The 21,918-nt window shown below is 40.8% G+C and overlaps 1 protein-coding gene across 6 annotated transcripts in view; it reads left to right on the top strand.

Annotated features, from left to right (window-relative positions):
- MRPL30 (mitochondrial ribosomal protein L30) overlaps positions 1–13,714 on the top strand; it is a 37,402-nt gene extending 23,688 nt beyond the window's left edge. For 3 of the 6 annotated variants that reach the window (XR_011525880.1, XR_011525882.1, XR_011525881.1), the window contains exons 2-7: positions 4,406–4,483; positions 5,692–5,772; positions 9,853–9,999; positions 10,229–10,302; positions 10,381–10,563; positions 11,400–13,714. Coding sequence is in view for 3 of the 6 variants with exons in the window: in XM_008509083.2 (XP_008507305.1) it covers positions 4,406–4,483; positions 5,692–5,772; positions 9,853–9,999; positions 10,229–10,302; positions 10,381–10,513 (513 nt within the window). In the remaining 3 variants the exon portion in view is untranslated. Of the gene's footprint in view, positions 1–4,405; positions 4,484–5,691; positions 5,773–9,852; positions 10,000–10,228; positions 10,303–10,380; positions 10,603–11,399 lie in introns of those variants that run through there. The other 3 variants (XM_008509083.2, XM_008509085.2, XM_008509084.2) reach the window with 1 other exon arrangement.
- Positions 13,715–21,918: the final 8,204 nt, after the last annotated feature.

The following is a 21,918-nucleotide window of genomic DNA, read 5'->3' as shown; positions in this document are numbered from 1 at the left end:
GCCGCCCGGGCTGGACAGCCTGGGAAAGGGAGTTGAAGTTTGTTTTAGCATTTTCTGTGCTTCTGCTTTATTCATAACTTCGGCTTTCTGTTCGGGATGAGCGTAACTTGATTTTTTGTTAATGAAAATACGAAATTGCCTAAATTTTAAATTGCTGCATTGTAGAAGGTGAACCTTCCGGAGTTGGTGGTTAAAATATTTGTCATTTTACTAAAATTTTGTCACTTTGTGACCATGTTTTGGTCGCCATCTACTCAAAGCTGCTTGGTCTGCGTTTTTTTGCCAAAAGGCACTTATAAGGGTTGCCTACCACTTGTTAGGCATTGAGTTGAAAAAAGAGACATTTCTTGCCTTCAGAGATCTCGGTTTATTGAAAGGGAAATTCTACATTTTCACTAGTCACCCCCCACCCCCATATCATTAAATAGATGTCTCTTTAGGAAAGGAAATAGTTTTTTTAACACCAGTTACATGTATGGTCATTGTAAAACACCACCACCTCCAATAAAACTATTGTACATACAAGGAAAAAAAAAAGAGGAAAAATCACTCCAGTAGCCTACCACCTAGGTCACGTTTTTCTGGTAGCCTTACAGAGTTCTTTTGTGTTTATAACAGATTCACATTTTTCTTTTAAATAGAAATAGGATCGTACTTTTCATATGATGTATATATTTTCCTGTTTTTGCATTGCATCTGTGCAAGAGAAAAGTTATTGTACAGTAGAAGACAGTATCATTGCTTCAGGGTCCAAGAGTTGTGTGCCTAATTACTAAGAATAACCTTTATTTTATTAAAACATAACTTTTGACTATCACACCTTCTGAAGTCTGTGAACTTAGCTTCAGTCATCCAGCAAAAATTGATTGAGTGCCTACTGCATGGCGGGTGCTGCTTTAGGTAGAGGCTTGAGATATATCTGTGAATAGACAGAACAGATCAAAAACAAAATTAAAAAGTCTTTGTCCTTGTTGGAACTAACATGCTATTGAAGGGAGACAGACAGTAAGCAACAAACCTAACAAATAAATTATGTTAGAAGATGATAAGTGCTATGGAAAGACAATCAAATAAAATAGGAGGGATCATGGGTGCTGACGATTGTGGTGTGGGTCAAAATGCTAAATATTTGAATCGGGGTAGATCTCATTGAGAAGGTTAGATTTGAGCCAAAAATTGAAGGAAGTAAGGGAGTTAACCCTGTGACTATTGGGAGCATTTAAGGAGAGGGAACAGCCAGTCCAAGGGAGCACGCCTGCCTAGCAAGTTCCAGGACCAGTGAGGGGGCCAATGTGTAGTGATTGAGAGAGAGAGAATGATTGGAGATGAAGTCCAGGAGGTGGGGGTTAAGGACTGGCTATCACTCTGATTCAAATGGAGAGGCATTGGAGGTTTTTAATTTTTTAATAAATAAACTTTTCATTTTAGAATAATTTTAGGTTTACTGAAAAGTGTGAAGATAGTACACAGCTCCTAGGTATCCCATGCTCCGGTTTCCTCTTTTATTAAAATCTTAGATTAGTATGGTACATTTGTTGTCATTGATGAGCCAATACTGACTCATTATTAACTAAGGTTCATACTTCATTCAGATTTTCTTAGTTTTTGCCTGTTACTCTTTTACTGTTCCAGGGTCCCATGCAGGACCCCCTATTACATTTAGTCGTCATGTCTTAGGCTCCTCTTGACTATGACAGTTTCTCAGACTTTCCTTGTTTTTGATGACCTTGACAGTTTTGAGGTAGTCAGGTATTTGAGGAGGTACTGGTCAAGTATTTTGTACAATATCACTCAACTGGAGTTTGTCTGATGTTTTTCTCTTAGGGCATGTTATGGGTTTTTGGGAGGAAGACCATGGAAGTGAAGTGCCACTCTCATTCTGTCATATCAAGGGTACATGCTATCAACTTGACTTTTATCACAGGTGATCTTAACCATGATCACCTGGCTGACGTAGTATTTGTCAGGCTTCTCTGAGATAGTGTTATTGTCCCCTCTTTCTGTACTGTACTCTGGGAGCAAGTCATTAAGCATAGCCCATACTCCAGGGGTGAGTAGTTTTGCTCCATCTCTTTGAGGGGGAAATAGCTACGTAGATTATTGGGAATTCTTCTGTAAAAGAGATTTGTTCCTTCTCTCCCATTAATTTATTTATATCAATATAGACTCGTGGTTATTTTATGGTTTGGATTATAAGCCAATACTTTATTTTCTTGTTCATATTATTCTAGCTTTAGCCACCGAGAGCTCTTTCGGTTGGTTCCTGTATCTCTTTGACTTGGCATACGCGCATCATTTTGATTTTTTGAGTAGTTCCTTTCTAACAGTGTCAGATGCTCCAGACTGTCTCTATATGTTCCCTGCTGCGGCCCTGTACTCAGCCATTTCTCCAAGGAGCCCTGCTTCCTTTTATTAGAGAATTCTGTTAGAAACCACTGTCTGGGCACTGAGCGTGCTCATTGCTACTGGGATGCCGTTGCTTTTAGGTCCTCTCAACTAACAGCTAACCTGTGTGTACATAAATATCTGTAATTATTTCTGTATCCATTAGTGTCTATGTTAAGCTAAACATGAATTCCAACTCTAATCCTGTATCATTGGATCACATGGATCATTCTAGCCTTCCCCTCTTGCTTGTGTGTAACCTCCCATTCCGACAGTGAGAAACCTGGCTCATTGGAAGGTTTTGAGCAGAGCAATTGACATGATCTGATTTAGGATTTAATGAGATAATTGCTGCTGTGGAGAAAAGACCTTAGGGAACTTGGAATGGAAGCAGGAAGGCCAATTAGGAGGGTTTTGTTGAAATCTAAGTGATAAGAGAAAGATTTAACAAGGTGTGAAGCTAAATGAGTTGGGTCAGAATATAATACTTAACTTGAGAGGAAGAAGTATGGTAGAGAAAATAACTTAGCATAATCTATTTGATTGGAGAGCCAGAAGATTAAGCAGGTCTCAGTAAGGAAATTCAGCACCTCTTCTAAGGAAGCCTGATACAAAATATATAAACAACCAGCTAAGCAAACAGAGGATGATTTGAACTAAAAATTGTTATGCTGTGTTGTAATGTTAGAGGTCTGAAGCCTGAATGACAGTTACGAAAATCTGATGTGTACTTCTGAATTCTGAGTGCAGCAGACTTAGCTCTAACCCATTAGTTTATTCATGCATTCATCAACAGTGGGTGCCAGCTGTTCCTCAGATAGTGTGCTAGATGCTGAGAGAGAAGCTGAGAAGAACAAGGTGAAATTCTTGCTTTCAGGGCACAAAGGATTTAGTAGTTAACTCTTCTGAAGCTGACCCATAATTAATTTTGAGAGATTGGTTCAGTTGCTGAGAATTTTTCTGAAGTCTGACTTTTTTCATGGGACATCTTGTATTGATTCCCGCAATTCCACTGTGTCATTCACATCGCAGGAAAGACTTGCAGAGCTTGAGTGAGCCAGAATCTGGTGGGCACTTACCCTATTTTGCTGTGTTTAGGGTATTCTTATTACAGCTTTATAATTTTATGATAGTAAAAGCTACCATTTATTGAGGGCTTCCTGTGCACCAACTACTGTTGTAGGTGTTTTTAGAATAACTCCTTTGCAAGGTAGGCATTATTTTCTTTCTGTTCTTTGGGGAAAAAATTGAAACACACAAATTAAGTAACCTATCCAAAATATATGTGTAGTTCATGAACTTAATCTTTCTGCTTTCAGTATATGTCAGTATAGTAGGCTATAATTGTTTTGTATCTAAGTAAGTAAACATGACTTTTTCAGGTCATACAAGCAATGCATGTTTGTTACGAATAGTTTAAAAATACAAATAACCAAAGAAGAGAGTTCTACTTTACTTTTTAACAGAAGGTGTTGTGATTTAGTGAAAATGCCCTGGACTAGGAATTAGGAGAAGTGGGTTCCAGATCATATGCTCTCCTGAGAGCTGGAAGCCCTTGGGTAAACGACTGAACTTTCTGGGATTCCTTTTCCCCACACATAGAGTAAGAGGATTGTCAATTCTAATTATAGGAGTTGGAGTTTCTTCAGTCCTTTCCAGCTTTGTAATTTTTTGTGATTCTCTAACAAAGCATTCTTTATCTGCCCTCATTGTCGAAGATTTTTTAAAATGATAGTAACCCCCATTTCCCATTTTTGTTGAATCAACCTAGGCTCTAACTCATTTGGTGAAAATGGAATGTGGTTAATGTATAGTTATTACCTATGGTTTTGCTGAACTCTGAATAAAATGTTTATTTTAACTTAATTCTTGCCCTTAATTTTTAAAATAACTGAGATTTTACTGTTAAACTTCAGTCAAGTTTACAATTAACTTGTTTAGTTTTTTAGTACTACAGAAGGGGGGACCTGTCCATTTCCAAGACATATTTGATCCATGGATCTATTTTCTACTCTCACAGCCTCTAAAGAGAACAGCTCCCACACTCATGGCAGGGGTCTTGCGCTCAATAGTTCAGAGGCCCACAGGCAGACTACAAGTAAGTGTTTCTTTTCAAGAATTATCTTTTTTCTATTTCTTGAAAACTTTTTCTTTCTCGTTTCTAATTAACAAAACATACAGGCAAGTTAAATTCTTCACAGGTTCCTTTTGTTATATATTAATTTATTTTTTAATGTTAGGAGTTAATTTTGTTTATTTGTGGTTTGTCTGCTGTTTTAGCCCTAAAGATTTGGAATCACAAACGATCTTTTCCTGGAGAACATGCTGGTGAAAATTGGCCAGTGTTGATTCTCCTTGGTCTGCATTAATCTTTTTAAAGTTTTAGGTTTTTTCCCCGTCAAGAAGAGAAACAGTGTCCCAGAGACCATTAATGTTTGTATTTTCGTGTCTGTCTTCCCAGTCTTTCTTTCAGAAATGGCAACACTGCAGCCTGATCTATTCATAAGGGCCAGATCTAGACAGAGAGCTGCTGCTGGCTATAGATAATCATAATGTCAGGTGGTTTCCATACATTATCTTGACCTCAGATTAATCTGTGTGGTCAGTATCACTTCCTTTTTATAGTTGAGGACCCCCTGAGAGGTTGTGTCTCTTTTCTCACAGCTGGTAGACAGCAGAGACGAGTTTCCTGGTGTGAGGGATTGGGAGTGAATCCTTTTCTTCAGCAGCCTGAGAGAAATAGGACTGGAGGATTGTAGCAAGGGAGCAAGAGAGAAGAAGCAGGAGTGATTCCATTGTTGGGACCAGAAAGAAACGGAAACTCATTTTGGCTTTCTTTTACATTGTATTGTTGAAGGTGAATTATTGCTCATTGTCTAGAGCAGGGGTTGGCAAGCTAGGACCTGCAGACCAAATGCAGCCCACAGCCTATTTTTGTAAAGAGAGTTTTACTAGAACGTACCCATGCACATTTGTGTCCATGTTGTCTATGGCTGCTTTTGCCCTGCAGTGGCAGGCGAGCCTTGGCAGTGGAAAGCGTACAGCCCCAGAGCTGGAAGTACTTACTGTCTGGTCCTCTGCAGAAAAATATTGCCAACCCCTGGTCTAAAAGTCTATATTTATGTTCTTTTTGCTTTATAATATATTAGTGGTGAGATGAGATATGTTCATTCAGCTAGGGGACTGAGATGAACATTTAAGAATTACAGGTTACATAACAACACGTTTGTCACCTAAGAATTTGTGGGTATGGATTTCTGCACTAGACAGAGTTCTAAAAAACAAATGTTTTATTTCATATTTTAGACTGTGACAAAAGGTGTGGAGTCTTTCATTTGTACAAATTGGATTCGTCACAAATTTACCAGGTCAAGAATTCCAGATAAAGTAAGAGCTGTGTTTTCTTTTGTTTTTTAATGTTACTATTTTTTTAAACATATTACATTTTTAAACATATTATGTTATGTTTTAAACATATTATATGTGTACAAAAACAGTTACCTGTTTTTGTAATATTGAAAACTTTCGTGTTATATTGTTTGTGGATGTAGCTAGGAGTGAAGAGTTTAAAACATAGAATTTGTGTAAATGATGATTATTAAAAATAAAAATGTGTCACTGGCCTTTGAAATAGTGGGTTTTTATCATTTCAGAATCTATTTGTTCCTGCTTATGATTTATTTCCTTCATATTTTGTGTTTTCGTATCACCATTGTCCTAAGAAAACAATGAGCCCTCCTCCTGCTCAGGCCCTGACTGTGTGGCTCTTTGTGTTTACTTTCTTTATTGACTATTGCTACTTTGGACCTTTGGGTTTTCTCTGCTAGAGTTATATGTACATATCATTCTTTTTTTTTAAGGATTTTATTTTTCCTTTTTCTCCCCAAAGCCTCCTAGCACATAGTTGTGTATTTTTAGTTGTGGGTCCTTCTAGTTGTGGCATGTGGGATGTCACCTCAGCATGGCCTGACGAGTGGTGCCATGTCCACACCCAGGATCTGAACCGGCGAAACCCTGGGCCACCGAAGAAGAGTGTGTGAACCCAACCACTTGGCCATGGGGCCGGCCCCTAGACTTTATTTCTTAGAGCAGTTTTAGGTTTGTAGAAAAAGGGCACAGAAAGTACAGAGAATTCCCATATACTCCCTCCCCCACATACACAGTTACCCTATTAACATCTTGCATTGGTATACATTTGTTATAACTAATGAACTGGTAGTGACACATTATTATTAGCTAAAGTCCATGGTTTCCATCAGAATTCTCTCTTTGTCTTGTACATTCTGTGCATTTTGACAAATGTTTAATGTCCTGTGTCCACCATTACAGTGTCGTACAGAATAGTTTCACTGCCTTAAAAATCCTCTGTGCTTCACCTGTTCATCCCTCCGTCTTATCTCCCAACCCCTGGCAACCACTGGTCTTTTTAGTGTCTCTATACTTTTGCCTTTTCTTGAATTCATATAGTTGGAATCATACAGTATGTAGCCCTTTCAGGCTGGCTTCGTTCACTTAGCTATATGCAGCTAAGGTTCCTTGATGTCTTGTCATGACTTAATAGCTTGTTTCTTTTTTTTTCTTTACTTATCTGTATATTTAATCAAAAGAGTGATAAATCTTTAGTTCTAGAAAATCTTTGGCTAGAATTAAGGAAAAACATGAATTTGAAAAGATCAAGTTGTTTTCCATTAAAGTAGCTGGGGACTCAACAATCAAACAAGGTTCTGGAAATAATGAAAGTTATGTTTTTATAACCTGAGTTTTGTGGCCAGCTCATTTCTTTTTATTGCTGAATATATTCCATTGTACGGATGTACCCCAGTTTGTTTATCATTCACCTACTGAAGGACATCTTGGTTGCTTCCAGTTTTGGCAGCAGTGAATAAAGCTGCTGTAAACCTTCTTGTACAGGTTTTCCTGTGGGCATGAGTTTTCAACCCATTTGAGGTAAATGAGAAATGCAATTGCTGGATTATATGGTAAAGACTATGTTTAGTTTTGTAAAGCCTGTCTCCCCCCCCCGCCCCCCCCAGTTTTTTATATTGTGGTAAAATACATGTAACATAAAATCCACTATCATCCATTTTTAAGTGTCCAGTTCAGTAGTATTAAATACATTCATATTGTGTTTGTGCAACATCACCACCGTCCATCTCCAGAACTCTCCATCTTGCACAACTGAAACTCTGTACTAACTCCCTATTCCTCGCTGCCCTTGGCATCCATCATTCTCCACTGATTTTTTAAAAATATAAAATAGTATTACCATTTACTATGTTGATACTAGATGTTCTTTAATCAGAAACCTCTTCATTTTCCAATGGTCATGGTCTTTCCACTGCTGATCTTTTCACAACCGTATTATCCTGTATCTTTCCATGTTTCTTAGTCTGTAAACTTCTGGAAGAAAAGGATAGATACAGATATTAGCATTCTTTTCAAATGTGCAAGGCAATGATTTTGATCGCCAGCTGTAGTAAATGTGGAAACTTTTAAACTTCATAGAAATGACTCGGAGCTGTGTGTCTCCAGCCCTTGCTATCTTCTGAACTTATCCTGTATTCTCAAATGGTTTCTAGACCTTGCTGCAGATAACTTGTAGATATTTCAAGTTAAACATATCCAAAATTAAACTCATTGTCTTACTTTCCCTCCAAACAACCAAACAAAAAGAGGGTTCTTGTCCTGTGTTAATTGTGTCAGTTAGTACTACCATCCTCTACCTGGTTTCCCAGACCAGAGGCCTCTGAGTCCATCACACCTCTCCTTTTCCTTTGCCCACTGCAAGCCCATCTATTTTCCTGCCCAAAGTCCCCAGTTCAGTCCCTTTTCTGTTACAACTACTGTAAGTCAGGCTCTAATCCATGGCCATAAGTGCTTCCTAACTGGGTGTTCTTGTACCAGTCTCTCACCTCGGTTCATTTTATTCTCTTGTAAGAGTTTTCTTTCTGAATCTCTTTGAAATATGGTCATGTTGCTTCAAATCTTCAATAGCTTTGCATCCCTTCTGGAAATTTCTAAAGGCTCAGCATAGTTTAACTTCATCCCTTACATTGATTTTCGTGGTTTTTTTCTACTTTAGCCACACAGAACCACTTGGTTTTCCCAAATATTTCATGCTGTTCACTCCATTTCTTTATGTCTTTCCTCCTTTTCTTTGACATACCTGTCCCATTCTCTCCCTGCCACCATTCTTGTCACCCTACATCTCTTCAAAATCTCTGGAAAAATACAAGCAAAAAGAACTGAAAAACACTCTTAATCCCATCCACCTGGAGACAGCTACTGTCAACACTTTCCACATCCTTTTCTGTTGTATGTATTTAAAGATGTGAATTGTCTCATATATAATGCTTCTCTAGGTGCTTTCTTCACTTAGCAATATTATATGAACCTCTCAGTGGATAAGTTAATGATTGAATAATATCCTTTTTGATTAAAGTATCATCTTTTTTTTTTTTGTCCTTCCTTGGTCTCATTCCCCAACAGTATGACTCTTGACCTAGTGTCTTTGAGACCTTATATATATATAAACATATGTATATTACTATATATGATTCTTAGAATCAGTATTTATAGAATATATTATATATACACGCTCATGTATTTGGTACAGGTGAAACAAATACAGGATCCTCGAATAGTGTGGATACTCAAGAATATATTATGGCCATCCTTCACTGTTACTATCTGCAAAGCTAGAAAACCTTATTCATTTTAATGGCAGCATTGTATCCAGTAGGATACATCATCATTTATTTAGTTGTATCATATTTTATTTAGTTTTATTACAGTAAGTTTTATTTAGAATGTATGCATCATAATTTGCTCTATTGAGGAACATGAATGTGGCCTTTAAGTCTTTGAGTATTACAAATGATGTTATAATGTACGTTGTTATTCCGTACGTTTTACGTACTTACCGAAGTTTTTCTGTGGGATAGCTCCCTAGAACCTTTCGATTCTTAGAGAATCAGTTTAAATGTCAGCTCTGTGGAGCTGATTGCTATCCTTCATAGGCAGTCATTTGTCTGTGCTCTCATAGTACTTGGTACATACTTTTTTATAACACTCATGTGTTACTGTCAGTGTAAATTTATATTTGTTCCCCTGCTTGAGTGGGGGAGGGGATGCAGCCCAGTATCCAGCATGGGCAGTACTGGTACACCTCTTGGCCTTTGAACTCTTTAGTGTCAGCTGGTTGCTCCTGCTTTGCTCTTCAAAAAACAAAACAAAACAAAAAGAATCCTTGCCTGGGTGATATTTTTCTTATAGTATGAAATTCTTAGACTCCATCTATCTGAGTCATCAGACTGGTAGAAATGTTCAATTTGAAGATGAGTATTATAGAAAGATTAGGGATAAAATCATTATGTAGTTGTTTGAGGGTATTTTTTTTTAAGGAAAAAGAGGTACATAGAAACTGTGTAAGTTGAAAATTTACCATTTATAATTCTTCCTTTCTAGGTTTTTCAGCCTTCACCTGCAGATCATGAAAAATATGGTGGAGATCCACAGCATCCTCATAAACTACACATCGTTACCCGAATAAAAAGTACAAAAAGACGTCCATATTGGGAAAAAGATATAATAAAGATGCTTGGATTAGAAAAAGTATGCCACTATTTTAGTCTCTTTAATGTTGTTTAAATTTGCTTTAAATTTTATACTTTTTAAACTTTAAGGTATATTTTTATTATTTCTTTTGTTTAAATGTATTATTTAATGTAATTTATTTGAAAGTTTGATTTAGACAGAGTGAGCCTTCACCTTAACATTTTACTGAGACACGGGACCATCTGCTTTTGAACATGATCCCTAACATTGTTTCCTTTGTTTATAGGCACATACTCCTCAAGTTCACAAGAATATTCCTTCAGTGAATGCAAAACTGAAAGTGGTTAAACATTTGATAAGGTTTGTTCTTTGTTATTTCAGCAGTTTTTAAAAATGTGTTACCTCGTATAATTCTAAAAGCATTTTCTTATGTCACAGAATCAAGCCCCTGCGGTTGCCACAAGGACTTCCAGCCGAGGAGGACATGTCTAGCACGTGCCTCAAGAGCACTGGGGAGCTGGTGGTGGGGTGGCGTCTGAGCCCTGTGGACCAGGAGACAATTAAGTCCTAACACCAGAGCAGTTTCGGGTTAAAAGTGCAGATCAGTTTTATTTAAAGATGGTGAGAAAGTGTTGTCATTAAAATATATTTTAAATACTAGTCATTTTTACTGACTAAACTCGGTGTGATTCTTCCTTATGATAGACTTGGAGCTTTCAGTGCTGTTATTAGGTTTAATTCTCTCCTCCTGCTCCCTGATAGTTTCACTGCAAATTGGATAAAAATGACATTGTTTGAACATCAAGGTTCAGATGTCACCTTAGCAATTATCGTTAACTTTTTTCTTTTTGATTTGTTGAGGAACATTAGCCCTGAGCTAACATCTTGCCAGTCTTCCTCCACTTTACATGTGGGTTGCTGCCACAGCATGGCTGACGAGTGGAGTAGGTCTGCATCCGGGATCCAAACCCGCAAACCTGGGCTGCCAAAGTGCCACACCAAACTTAACTACTACGCTAAGGGGCCAACTCCTAACTTTGTAAAAATATTTTTTCTTGTTTAATTGAATTCAACAAATTCTGTGGGTGGCCCTTTGAGTGAACAGTGTGTTGTGTGTTGGAGAAATCCAGAGCTGACCAGAACATGGTCCCTGCCCTTCAGGAGCTCAGTCTTTTCTGCAAGAGAACAGAGATTCAGCCGAAGTCACGAAACATTGGGTGCAGCTAGATGGGCTACTTTGTGTGTGAGTGTCTATGAATACACATGTGGACTTGTCTTCATTTTACTCGTAAATCTAATACCAAAAATAGTGTCTATATTCTAATTATAAATCTAATTTGGTCCAAATTTTATTGATATTCTTTGAATTCCTAAGTTAAGGTTGCTATTTAAAAGAAGAAAAAGAAGGGAGAAATCTTTTAGGGAGAATTATTTTATTTCCCTTTTTTCTATTTCAGATACCTGAGGGGTGGGGAGAAGTAAGAATTTTAGGAGAGGTGCCATACTGGGAAATTCTGTGGCAGCTAATTGAAGATGATGATGAAGAAGCTCTGAATTCTAGTTACTCTTTATTTTCCTTCAACTCTTGTAACATTTGGCTCAGGCAGCAATAACATTGGTATACTCATTGTTTGTGGTCCCAGTCCATCCTGTCATAGGTCTTGATGTTTTGGGGCATCAAGCATAAGTGCCACCTGATATGGAGGAAGATATCATTAATTAATAAGCTTAAAGGCAGTTACAGCTTCAATTCAACAATTATTGACTATCTAATACATGTAAGGCCTGGAGGGAACATAAAGCGGAGGGACCCTAACTTCAAAGAGATCAGTCCACTTGGAGAGAGGCCTTTCTGCCACAGCAGAAGGTGTCCTTGCTGCAGCTGGGTGAGGACAACTGTGTAAATAAAAGCTGGCCCCTGCTAATTTATTGCCATCTCTTTTACTGTGCTAACATTAATGTTGGTTAAAATGGGGAAAAGAATATTGGTTAATCTTTACCCAAAGAGTCTAATAAAGTTTGGGGTAAGTGGTTTTAACCTCAATGGCCCACAACTAGAGGAAGGGATTAAATGTTAAATTGAATATTTAGAAATGAAATTGTCTAGAAGAGGAAAAGCCTACAGGGAGAATATGGGCATAGGTTAGTGCATTAGTTTTCTATTGCTCTGTGACAAATTATCACAAACTTAGCTTCTAAAAACAACACATATTATTATCTCACCATTTCTGTGGGTCAGATGTCTGAGCTTAGCTGGGTAGTCTGCTTAGGGTCTCACAAGGCTAAAAACAATGTCAGCCAAAGCTGTTTCTTATCAGAGCCTTGGCTGGGGAAGTATCTGCCTCCACACTCTCTCAGGTTGTTGATAGAATCATTTCCTTGTGGCTGTAGGATTCATGGCAAGTTGCTTCTTTAAAACCAGCATTGGAGAGAGACTAGCAAGATGGGTGCTGTGCTCTTAGGTAATCATGTAGAGGCAATTGTGTACGTTCCATCACCTTTGTTGTACCCCATTGGTTAAAAGCAAGTTACAGGTCCCGCCCACACCCAGGGAAGAGGGGAATTACACAAAGGTGTGACTGCCAGGGGTCAAGGATCATGGGGGTCTCCTTAAAGTCTACCTGCCAAGCCTGATAAGTCCATTCTCAAGCTGGACCCAGGGGATTCCCCAGATTGGCATTCCTTTGCCTCACATTGTCAATTCAAAACCTTATAAGGACCTCTCCCTTAGTCTTGTCTTTGTGTCTCTGAGAACTGCTTTATGTAATTTCATCTGCCTTGTTTCAGGAGGTTTTATCTGGCTTCTCATTGGTGACCATTGGCCTTTGGTCAAGCTCAGAGAGGTGAAGTTAGCCAATCACTATCTTTAAGGAACATTCCAGTTCTCTTAAGGTCTTCTCAATCTAAAATGGTACCTCTCCCAGGCCAAACTCCTATTTTCTTCATCTTTTCTTGTTAGAATACTAATTAGTATGCTTATCAGCCTAACTGGCATAATTTCACCAAGGACAATTTGGAATTACACTGGCCAGTTTGGGGAGCTTTCAACATGAACAAGATTGTGTTTTTGGGAGGTCCTTTAGAACAAAAAGTGAAGAAACCCTCATGATGAGATTATTTACTGTGTTTTTCTTAAAAAATAGATCATTTTGTTCAATATAGGTGGTATCCTCTCCTTTCCATACTTAGAGGAGCAGTAAGTACTGGCTTTTTGATCACACAGCTTGATAAAATTTTCAAGGGGCCAAGCTAATGTCTAAACCATCTGTCACTCTGTTTTTTGTGTATATATGTCAAAATCTGTTTTCTACATCTGAGCTTTTCTCCCTTAATTAACATGAAGGCCTGAGGTAAGTAATTAAGTTAATTAATAAATAATCTTTGGAAGTCGGGAGAGTTTCCAAATGAGAAACAGATATAAAACATTAATCACTAAATAGAAATGTTAGTCTTACTTGTTAGAGTGACAGTTGATTGACAAACAGTGAAAATGCCTTTGGATAATATTGTTTATGGTTATTTTTGCCACCTCAAAATTATTAAAATGATATGAAATAAGTGCTCATGGAGAAAAAAATAGCTAAACAAGTCTTCATTTTCTGTTCTCTAATTTTCTTTATCTGGAAAAGAAATTTGTTGATCACTTTAGTTTAAAGGTAATATAAACAGTTAATTACACCAGGTATGGTAATTACAGAGAAATATAAATATGTATACAGCAAAATGGATATGATTTTCTGTTTGTTAATAAAAGTGCTTATTCAGATGGTAATTTAGTATGAAATGTACTTTTTAAATTTAATATACTGATAAATTAGTTCTATTTTAAAGCTATAGACATAAACTTCAAATTTATTGAATATATATGCACATGCCTAAATACATACATATAAAGGTATATTAAGTTAAGCAACTGGTGGATGAATAATGCAAAATAAAGGTAAAAATAGAATTTGGGTAAGCTAAGGTATTTTTGCCCAGAGATTCCTTTTTTCATCAAATTATTTCCTATTTGTAGATACTTATCACATATCTTGTCTTCTCTAAAAACTATTAGGATTTTTCCTTTCCCAAAATCCTACCTAAATCTAAAATAATAAAATTATTAAGTTGTATTTTATGCCTAAGCTATCCATGGGTTTGTAAAGTGTTCGTCAGGTAACACAAAGATTTGCTGTTCACCACATAAAAGTAAGGGCGATAGAAATGATTGGGTTTGTCTAAAAATTCTCCAAACTTTAATTCAAAATGATTAAGAGCATTTTTATCTACTGAGCTTAATATTAAACCTGACAAATCAAAAAGAGCATGATCTGACTTGGTTAATTATATGTAAGTAAAGTCTATTAAAAACCTTTCAATGAATATGTTTTTCAAGTTAAAAGAAACATAGTCATGTTTAGACACAAAGACTGTTGTGATAACTATCTTCCAAAAGATTGTTTGAATTATTCTACATTCACAAATCCTCCCCTCACTCCCACCTCTTTTTATTATAAATCTGAACAGACGCTAGGAAACTGATTCAATTAAATAGAAATCACCAGAGACCCATTGCTCCAGTGGCCAGGACACACACATCCACCTTGTCTAAGAACTGTAGCAGCAGCAACAAGTGTGAAAACTTTGGCCGATTTAGTTTTAGGGTCTCCACTAAACTTAATGATTGCCCACGCTGTGCTGTGTAGACTCTTCCAAGGACAATATACCCCCAGCATTTTTCAGCTAGTACCCTAACCTATGAAGTAATGTTGCTTTCCCTTCACACGTCACTGTCCAACGTTGCAACACACTAAACCCAGCCACCTCCTTCCCTCACCGCAGAAGGGAACAGCTCATAATTGCTTACCTCAGGGAGCTAGCCGTACCCTGCACGGACCTTCTGCAGACTCCCTTGCATAACTGACTTAATTTTGTGTGCATTATTCATGTGTAGAAGTAAAGCTAAAACTTGCCAAGCAGGCTGTCATCACACTCGAATTTACCCTTGAAGTACATAAGCTTTTCTCAGAAGTAGTATCCTTCAGTTTGGCTAAATTAATTGCCCTATCCCAGATCTGCCAACTAACAAAAGTAAGTATTTATACTGATCGGTTAGGTATATGATTTGGGGTTGCTCCATGACTTTGAAATGCTTTAGAAACAAATATCCTGACCATTACAGGAACCCCTATAAAAATGAAACTAATTAAAGAGCCTTGGCATGCTTTGCTATCATGTAAGGAGATGCCCATAATAAAAGTGGAGTTTATAAAAAATGTTTTGTGATATTAGCCACAAAGCAGAGGAAAATTGCCAGCAGTATTGAACCAGCATTGGCAGGGTAATTTTACAGATGTTGCTGAGGATATTTCCAATGCACGTCCTCCCTGCCAACGGCACAATCCTGACAGGATCATGAAGAGACTGGACGGGAACCTCAATACCTCTTTGAACACCTTGATTTCCTCTAGGTTGGCCAAGGGGAGTTTGTGCTTCCTGCTGCGTTTACACACTACAGGGTGAGTCAAACTGTGGGTATTAGGATAAAAAAGCCACCAAATTCTCTGAAAGAACTGACTGGATTCTGGGACATTTTCATTGGCTGAGTTTTATAACCTAGGATCCTGGCTTCAAGACTTGCTATAAGACTCATAATTCTTTTGTTTCTGGTAATTGCTTGTGTTAGAGTTGCTTGACATATCGTGTCCAAAAACTTAAGCGGTACTGTGCAGCCATTGTCACATCAGATGACTCAACAACTCATCCTACAAGAGAAGAAGGGGGAGTTAGCCCTAGTCCACCCACAGGCTGTGCCCTCTGGATGTCCCCTGGGCTTGAGCAGCATAATCTTGACAACAGTGAAAAACTGCGTATCATGGATTAATGTTTTGTTGCCTGATTTTACCTGTCCTTGGCCAAAGAGAGGAAGTAGAAAGAGAAAAGCAACTTCTGACAGCCAGGAACTGATGTTTCTAGGAGCTGGCCTGGCACCCATCCGTAACAATTTCACAAAACACCAACGCCAGATAAAGCCACTCAGTGAATGTGATGAGTTAAGGCAAAAGACCGCTCCATAATCATATCTGAGCACAGACAAAAACCGTGAACATTGTTCAAAGCCAGAAAAATAACCAAACATCCCCTATTCTGGATAATATGGGTGACGCTGCTTTGTCACACAGCTTTAGCCTTACTTCATTCCTCTCACCTTCTGGAAAAGATTCATTAAGATACCAATCACAGAACTGTCTCTTTTTCCTGACAGCATCCATTCCAGAGCAAACCCTGCTGCTTTGACCCTAAAATCAGCTAATAACAGCCCAAATCCTATAAAGTCCTTTCCAAATCCCTCTCTCTGAGATGCCCCACAGTTCCCTGGGGTGTGGTTCTCCCTCTCTGCAAGGAGTAATAAACAGAACTGGTTTGGCTCCAGTGTGTTCCTAGTGGTCTGTGGCTAGAGAGCATTCACAATACAGTTCTTGTGGCTCTCAGAGTCTGAGCTCCTGAGAGTTCTCCCCTCAAGGATCACTCTATTCAGCCTCAAGCTGCTTATAGTATCTCTTTGCTCCAACCTTCACCACAGGTCCCAGTCTCCTGGTTTCCCAGCTCGGAGAGCCAGAGAGAGACTGAGGCAGCATGGCACCTGCTTTCTCTTCTGTGTGAGGGCTTGGTCACTTCCCCTCTTTCTGTATTCCTTTTCCTAACATGGCTGGTGCAATTCCAGGGCCCCAATATAGCTTGAATTAACAAGGGTGGGGAATCCCTAGGGAAGAGAATGTGAAATAAAGCCTTGGGGTGAGAAATGGGGTGTGGGGAAAAGGACAAAAGTAACCTTCAGATACCCCTAGTCCTACCAGGACCGCCTGTCCCTGTTCCACCCCTGACTGCAGCGTGTCCCCCCTGTCCCCTGGAGTCCCTGGGCAAGCTCCCTGATAAGGGCAGCTGTCAGCAAACGTGTCAGGATCCTGCCTGTGAGGTGTCTTATACATATATATGTACTCACACACACACACACACACGTGTAGTGTCTTCCAAAGCTGCTATTCTGTTGTTTGGGGAAATTTAGAAGATGCTGCTTCCTCTGTGCCCACTCGGTGTCCACAGTCCTCCTTCAGAGCCCCCAGATAGTGCTGACCTCCACCTTCTCGGTGGACCCTGTGAGCGTCTCTGCTGGAGTGCCCTATGCAGGCCCATTTTCCCTCACTCCACCTGTCTAGGCTCCCAGCAATGATCCGTCGTCGTCTCCCTCCTCATCAGCGGGCCCTGCCCCGACCACACTCTTTTTCACCTCCTCACTGGCTTTATTCTGCCACCAGAGCCCTCTCTACTGTGGCTGCTCACTTGCTCACTGACATTTCCTTCTCCCACGGATGGCCTTACCACCTTTGCTCCAGAGTCCCCTGGCCACTGTAGCCTCCTAACCTTCACTTGTCCTGTTTTCACCCCCTCAGATCCCTCCCCCCTGCCCCAGCTTCCTCATCTTGGCCAGTGAGATCTTCTCTGTCATTAGACCCCACCTTCTCTCTACTTCCCCTTGCTCACCATCAACACTGGCCTTCTTTCTGTCACCAGAGCCCCTTTTGCCCTTGGATCCCACAGTCTTAGTGGACCATCTCCTCAGCCCCTACTCCAGCACACTCAGATACTGGATCTTTTTCCCCATCCAGACCCCCACTTTGTCTCTAGACTGTTCCTCCTCACCAGATCCCACCTGCTCTCGGCTTATCAACCTCTCACCCAACTCGACCCACACTATAAATTCTACAGAATCATGTGCCTGTCACCTCCCACCAAGACTGTCAGACACCGCTATAACTCTGACTCACTTTGACTTAATTCCAATCCTCCTAGTTGTCCCAGAGAACTCATGTCCAGATAACCCTTGTTGGTTGGCCTCTTCTGTTCCCGCAATCTCAGGCATCAACCTCCTAAATCTGCCCATTTCAGCCTGTGCCAAAATCTTGTTCCTCCCCAGCTCATCACAATGAAACTTCTAGCAAAAGCTGCTTTTCCTCCATCCATTGGAAGTTTCTCTCTGGGGAGGCCTTGCAATAGGTGCATAGAGATTGGTAGCTTCTTTTTCATCAGTCACAAAATCTAGGAACTCCTGGATATACAAGTCACAGAGCAAGTGGAGTTAAGATTTGAGAAGAGAAAGAAAAGAAGGAGGAGCCATTTCTAAACCACCAGGGGCTAGACTACCAACTGAAATCTTCTGGGAATGCCTTGGAGTCACTTGCTAACAGGTAGGACATTACAGTCCCTCAACATTTCTAGAACACTGAAAGCAAACCAGAGCAGCTGCACAGTCCTTAGTAGCCCCTACTCCTTGAGACCTTGTGGGACCATTTGCAGCATAAATGGAGCCACATATTCTGAGGTCTCCTCTTTGCACAGTGGGCCTCTGGTGGTTATTGTCCTGGTCCCTGGTAGCTGCTCCCCATTAGAGTCTCTCTTTCTTAGCCCCCCTCCCACCACTCCAAATGTAGGCTAAAGAGTCCCCACTGTTTCTCTGGCCCCAGCCCCCGCCCCACCCTCAGGCCTAAGCCCATCGCTTTTCCCAAGCCATGCTTCAATCCCAGCCCTACCTCAGGCTGAGATCCAGCCCCCGCCCCCTTCTATCCTCTCTCTCATTTATACTACCTTCTTCTCCACTCCATTAGGGCCTGTGGAGTACGTTTTCCTGGTGGCCATAATGAGGTACAGTCTCTCGTCCCAACTGAAATTCAGCACCTGGAAAGGCATTTGTTGAAGAAACATCTGGAAAATAATCAGGGTTTATCCTCTGTGATCTGAGGATCCCAGGAAGCCTTTAGTCCTCCAGCTTCCAACCTTCCCCAGTCCAGCCTGGCCTCCCAGGCCTATGTACCACAACCTCAGGGAAAATTATCTGGAATGTCTCAGTCACAGAGCAAACACGGAAACATGGCCTGCTTTCGCTGACCTGGGGAAGATTCCCGAATATAGTCTAGGAAGAGGCGCAAAAAACAACTTCTCAAAGGGCACAGAAAGCTACCCAATAAAGAGTCTGGGGCCTGCATCTGAAAAGTGAGTTGGGGAGTCACTCAGGACATGACATAAGGAATGGCTTATCAAGGGGGTCAAGAGAATACCTAGGCCAGAAGCACCTGGAAAATACCCGAAGTTGCACATGAGCAAGAAATGGGGGCAGCTCAGAGTAGGACTCCTAGAGGTATGTGCTGTTCACGGCTTGCTGCCAACTGTACATTGCCCCCTCCTGAGAATTCCCACACCCACAAGGAAACCAGAAATTTGTCACCATGAGTGAGTTGGGGACGTGTCTTGAGAGAGTTCCTTCCTCAATCCAGGCACTCAACAGGTGCTCAAAGCCCACGTTATACAGTGTTGAGTGATGCTGAGACGGGGCCTATCCCTCAAGACCTTGAATCCATAACACTTTAAGCTGAGGGAGGTGCCATCCTGGCCCCTGTGCCAGTCTGCCTTTCGACCTTCAGCCACCCTTATAAATACAGCCAAGGCTGACAAGCTCCTTGGAGAAAACTCTCAGGCAGATTGGGAAGACAACATGATGACAAAAATGTAGTCCTTATCCAGGGTCGTCTTCACCTGCCACTCATTTGTGGACAAGAACAGTAAGAGGGCTTTGAGATAGTCCCCTCTGATATTTGGCAAGAGTTTGTAGAGGTCCCTCCAACTGACTTTTCAGCCACAATAGACAAAACCATGCAGAGTGGGAGAATACTGGGAGCCAACAGAGGCCACCCACAGGTGACTATAAGTCAAGAAATGGCAGGAAATACTGAAGAATGAGAGTGGGAGCTGTAGCCCCAGAGACTCCAGCCCTGGAGTAACAATGCCCCAGAAGCAGAGTACAAAGGGGAGAGAGGGCCCAGAAGGAAGGAACACCCTAAGGATTTACACTCTAGGAAAAGGATATTGCAGATGGATATGGGAGTTCCTTCAAGGGCCAAAGAGTCCAAGGAGATAGTCAAGACCAAGGAGTCCCCTACTCCTCAACCCCAGTCAGGAGAAGTTCTGAGAGCCAGTGAGCGGGAAATCTTCCAGAAGCTACATAGGGCTCTGAGCAGTCTAGGGATTAGTGACCAAGAAATGCTCCCCATCACAAAGGATGGTGTTTGACCAAGATCCAGGACAGCCATGTCTTAGCTTGCTTAGAAGCTTGCTCAAATTAGGGCTAGAGCTGCAGAGCCAGCCCACCGGCATGGGCCAAGGATTCAGACCTCAGGCCTGACCACTGCCTTAGGCGTTACCTTCTGCAATGGGCCCCTTAAGCCAGAAAAGCCTTCTTCATCTCTACCGAGAATGAAAATGTCAAAGAAAAAAATTCTAGGTAAAGAAAACCTATTCATTTTGATGCTAGCATCCTCTGAAGAGGACGATCTCAGTTTCTCAGAGGTCTAGGTTTAGGGTATCCCAAGAGCTTGGGCTTAGAGAAAGGAAGGGGCCAGCTACGCCTCTTAGTATGTGCTTTGTCTTCTCAAGGGGGACAAGAGGCATGGAGGGAGATTGACAGTGTCACTGCAAGTCTGTGGTGAGAAAGACTGTTGGGTAGGAGGGCAGTCAGGCTCAGCCTGGCATTACAAGGCCGCAGGGAAGGTGATGTGTGCAGGCACTAGTGTGACCCCAGCATAGCATGAGTCCATCAGTCCTAAATAGCAGAAAATTCACTCTTTGCTCCTGCAAAACTTGAGGTCTAGAAGGAGTGGATGGAGAAGAGGCCTGAGTGTTATGTCCGCCTTCCTGGTTTCCTCACAGCAAAAAGCAGCACCCAGAGAACAGCACAGTGGGTCCCATGACCCAATCCCTACAGGGTGATGCAATGAGCCAGATGTTAGCTGCACAATAGGGTACTCCACACGAGAAGAATATCCACATTGGGAAACACTGAGCTTATGTAGAGCTGTTGGCACATCTGCTCATCTATGGGAGAGGGAGGGAGAGAGAGTTCTCTTACCCTTAAATGTAAGCAAATGTCTCCCAGGAGGGAAAGGGAGGGCTTTATCTTCACTACTCTGAGATTTCTCCAAAGAGGCACATCTCTAAATTTCTTGGGAGGGATACGCTATCTCTAGGCTGTTGCTATTTAAATGTGCCTTTTGCTTAGAAGTCTGATTCATGTAGTAATGAGAGAAATACAGAGAGAACGATCTCTCACCACGTAGGGCGATCCAGAGCAGTCAGTAGTTTCTTTGTTTTTTCCACTCTGACAAGTCACCTGGATGTTCCAGGACACAAGGCAGGAACTGTCTGGAACAGCAAGGGTCAGGCTGGGTCTTTCTGTGATGGTATAGCTCCAGAGCAATCTCAGGATCCAGAGAAATGTTACTGGGGGCACATAACTGGGCCTCAGTTCTCTAATCACCTTAGATGTTCTGAGAACCGACTGGTGGAAGAAGACGAAAGCAGTAGAGAAAAAAGATGTTTAAAAACTTTATTTTTTTCTGTTTCAGTACTCTTATCGATAACTAAGCAATTCAATCATTGACTTTAGGATAGAATCTCATAGCTTCACTGTGAGTATGCAGGACTACAATTTGATTACAACTGGGATTGCTGTATTTCAGAATAAAAAGAAAGATGTGCGTTTTCTGATCATGTCCCTTGACGTCAGAATCCATTTTCCATAAACTATAAAGCTCTGGCTAATAAATCACTGGAATCATCTCGGTGTGCAGCGACTCTGTCCACGTCTAGGCTCTTGACGTTTTTTTACAGCTGCGTTATATGCTGCCATCCCTCCCGCAAAGCACAGAAAACGAGAATATCATCAAGGTGGAGATGCCACAGGACCAGCCCTGACTTTTGGGTATCTTGAAGGTGAAAGAAAGAAAGAGAGAAAAAAAGAAATTCATTCTTTGGGACTCCAGCAGTGTCGCTCACAATCGCAGTGGGATTCCTGAATCAGAATGTGTATACCTTAGTGATTTCATGAGTCTGTCCCACCCGCTCCTGTGGATGACCAGCCTGAGGGTCTTGCTGCCTGCTGAGCAT

This window comes from Equus przewalskii, chromosome 14 (assembly GCF_037783145.1).
Source record: "Equus przewalskii isolate Varuska chromosome 14, EquPr2, whole genome shotgun sequence".
NCBI lineage: Eukaryota > Metazoa > Chordata > Mammalia > Perissodactyla > Equidae > Equus > Equus przewalskii.
Note: the sequence above shows the minus strand (reverse complement) of the source record. Positions and strands in the feature narration are given on the sequence as shown.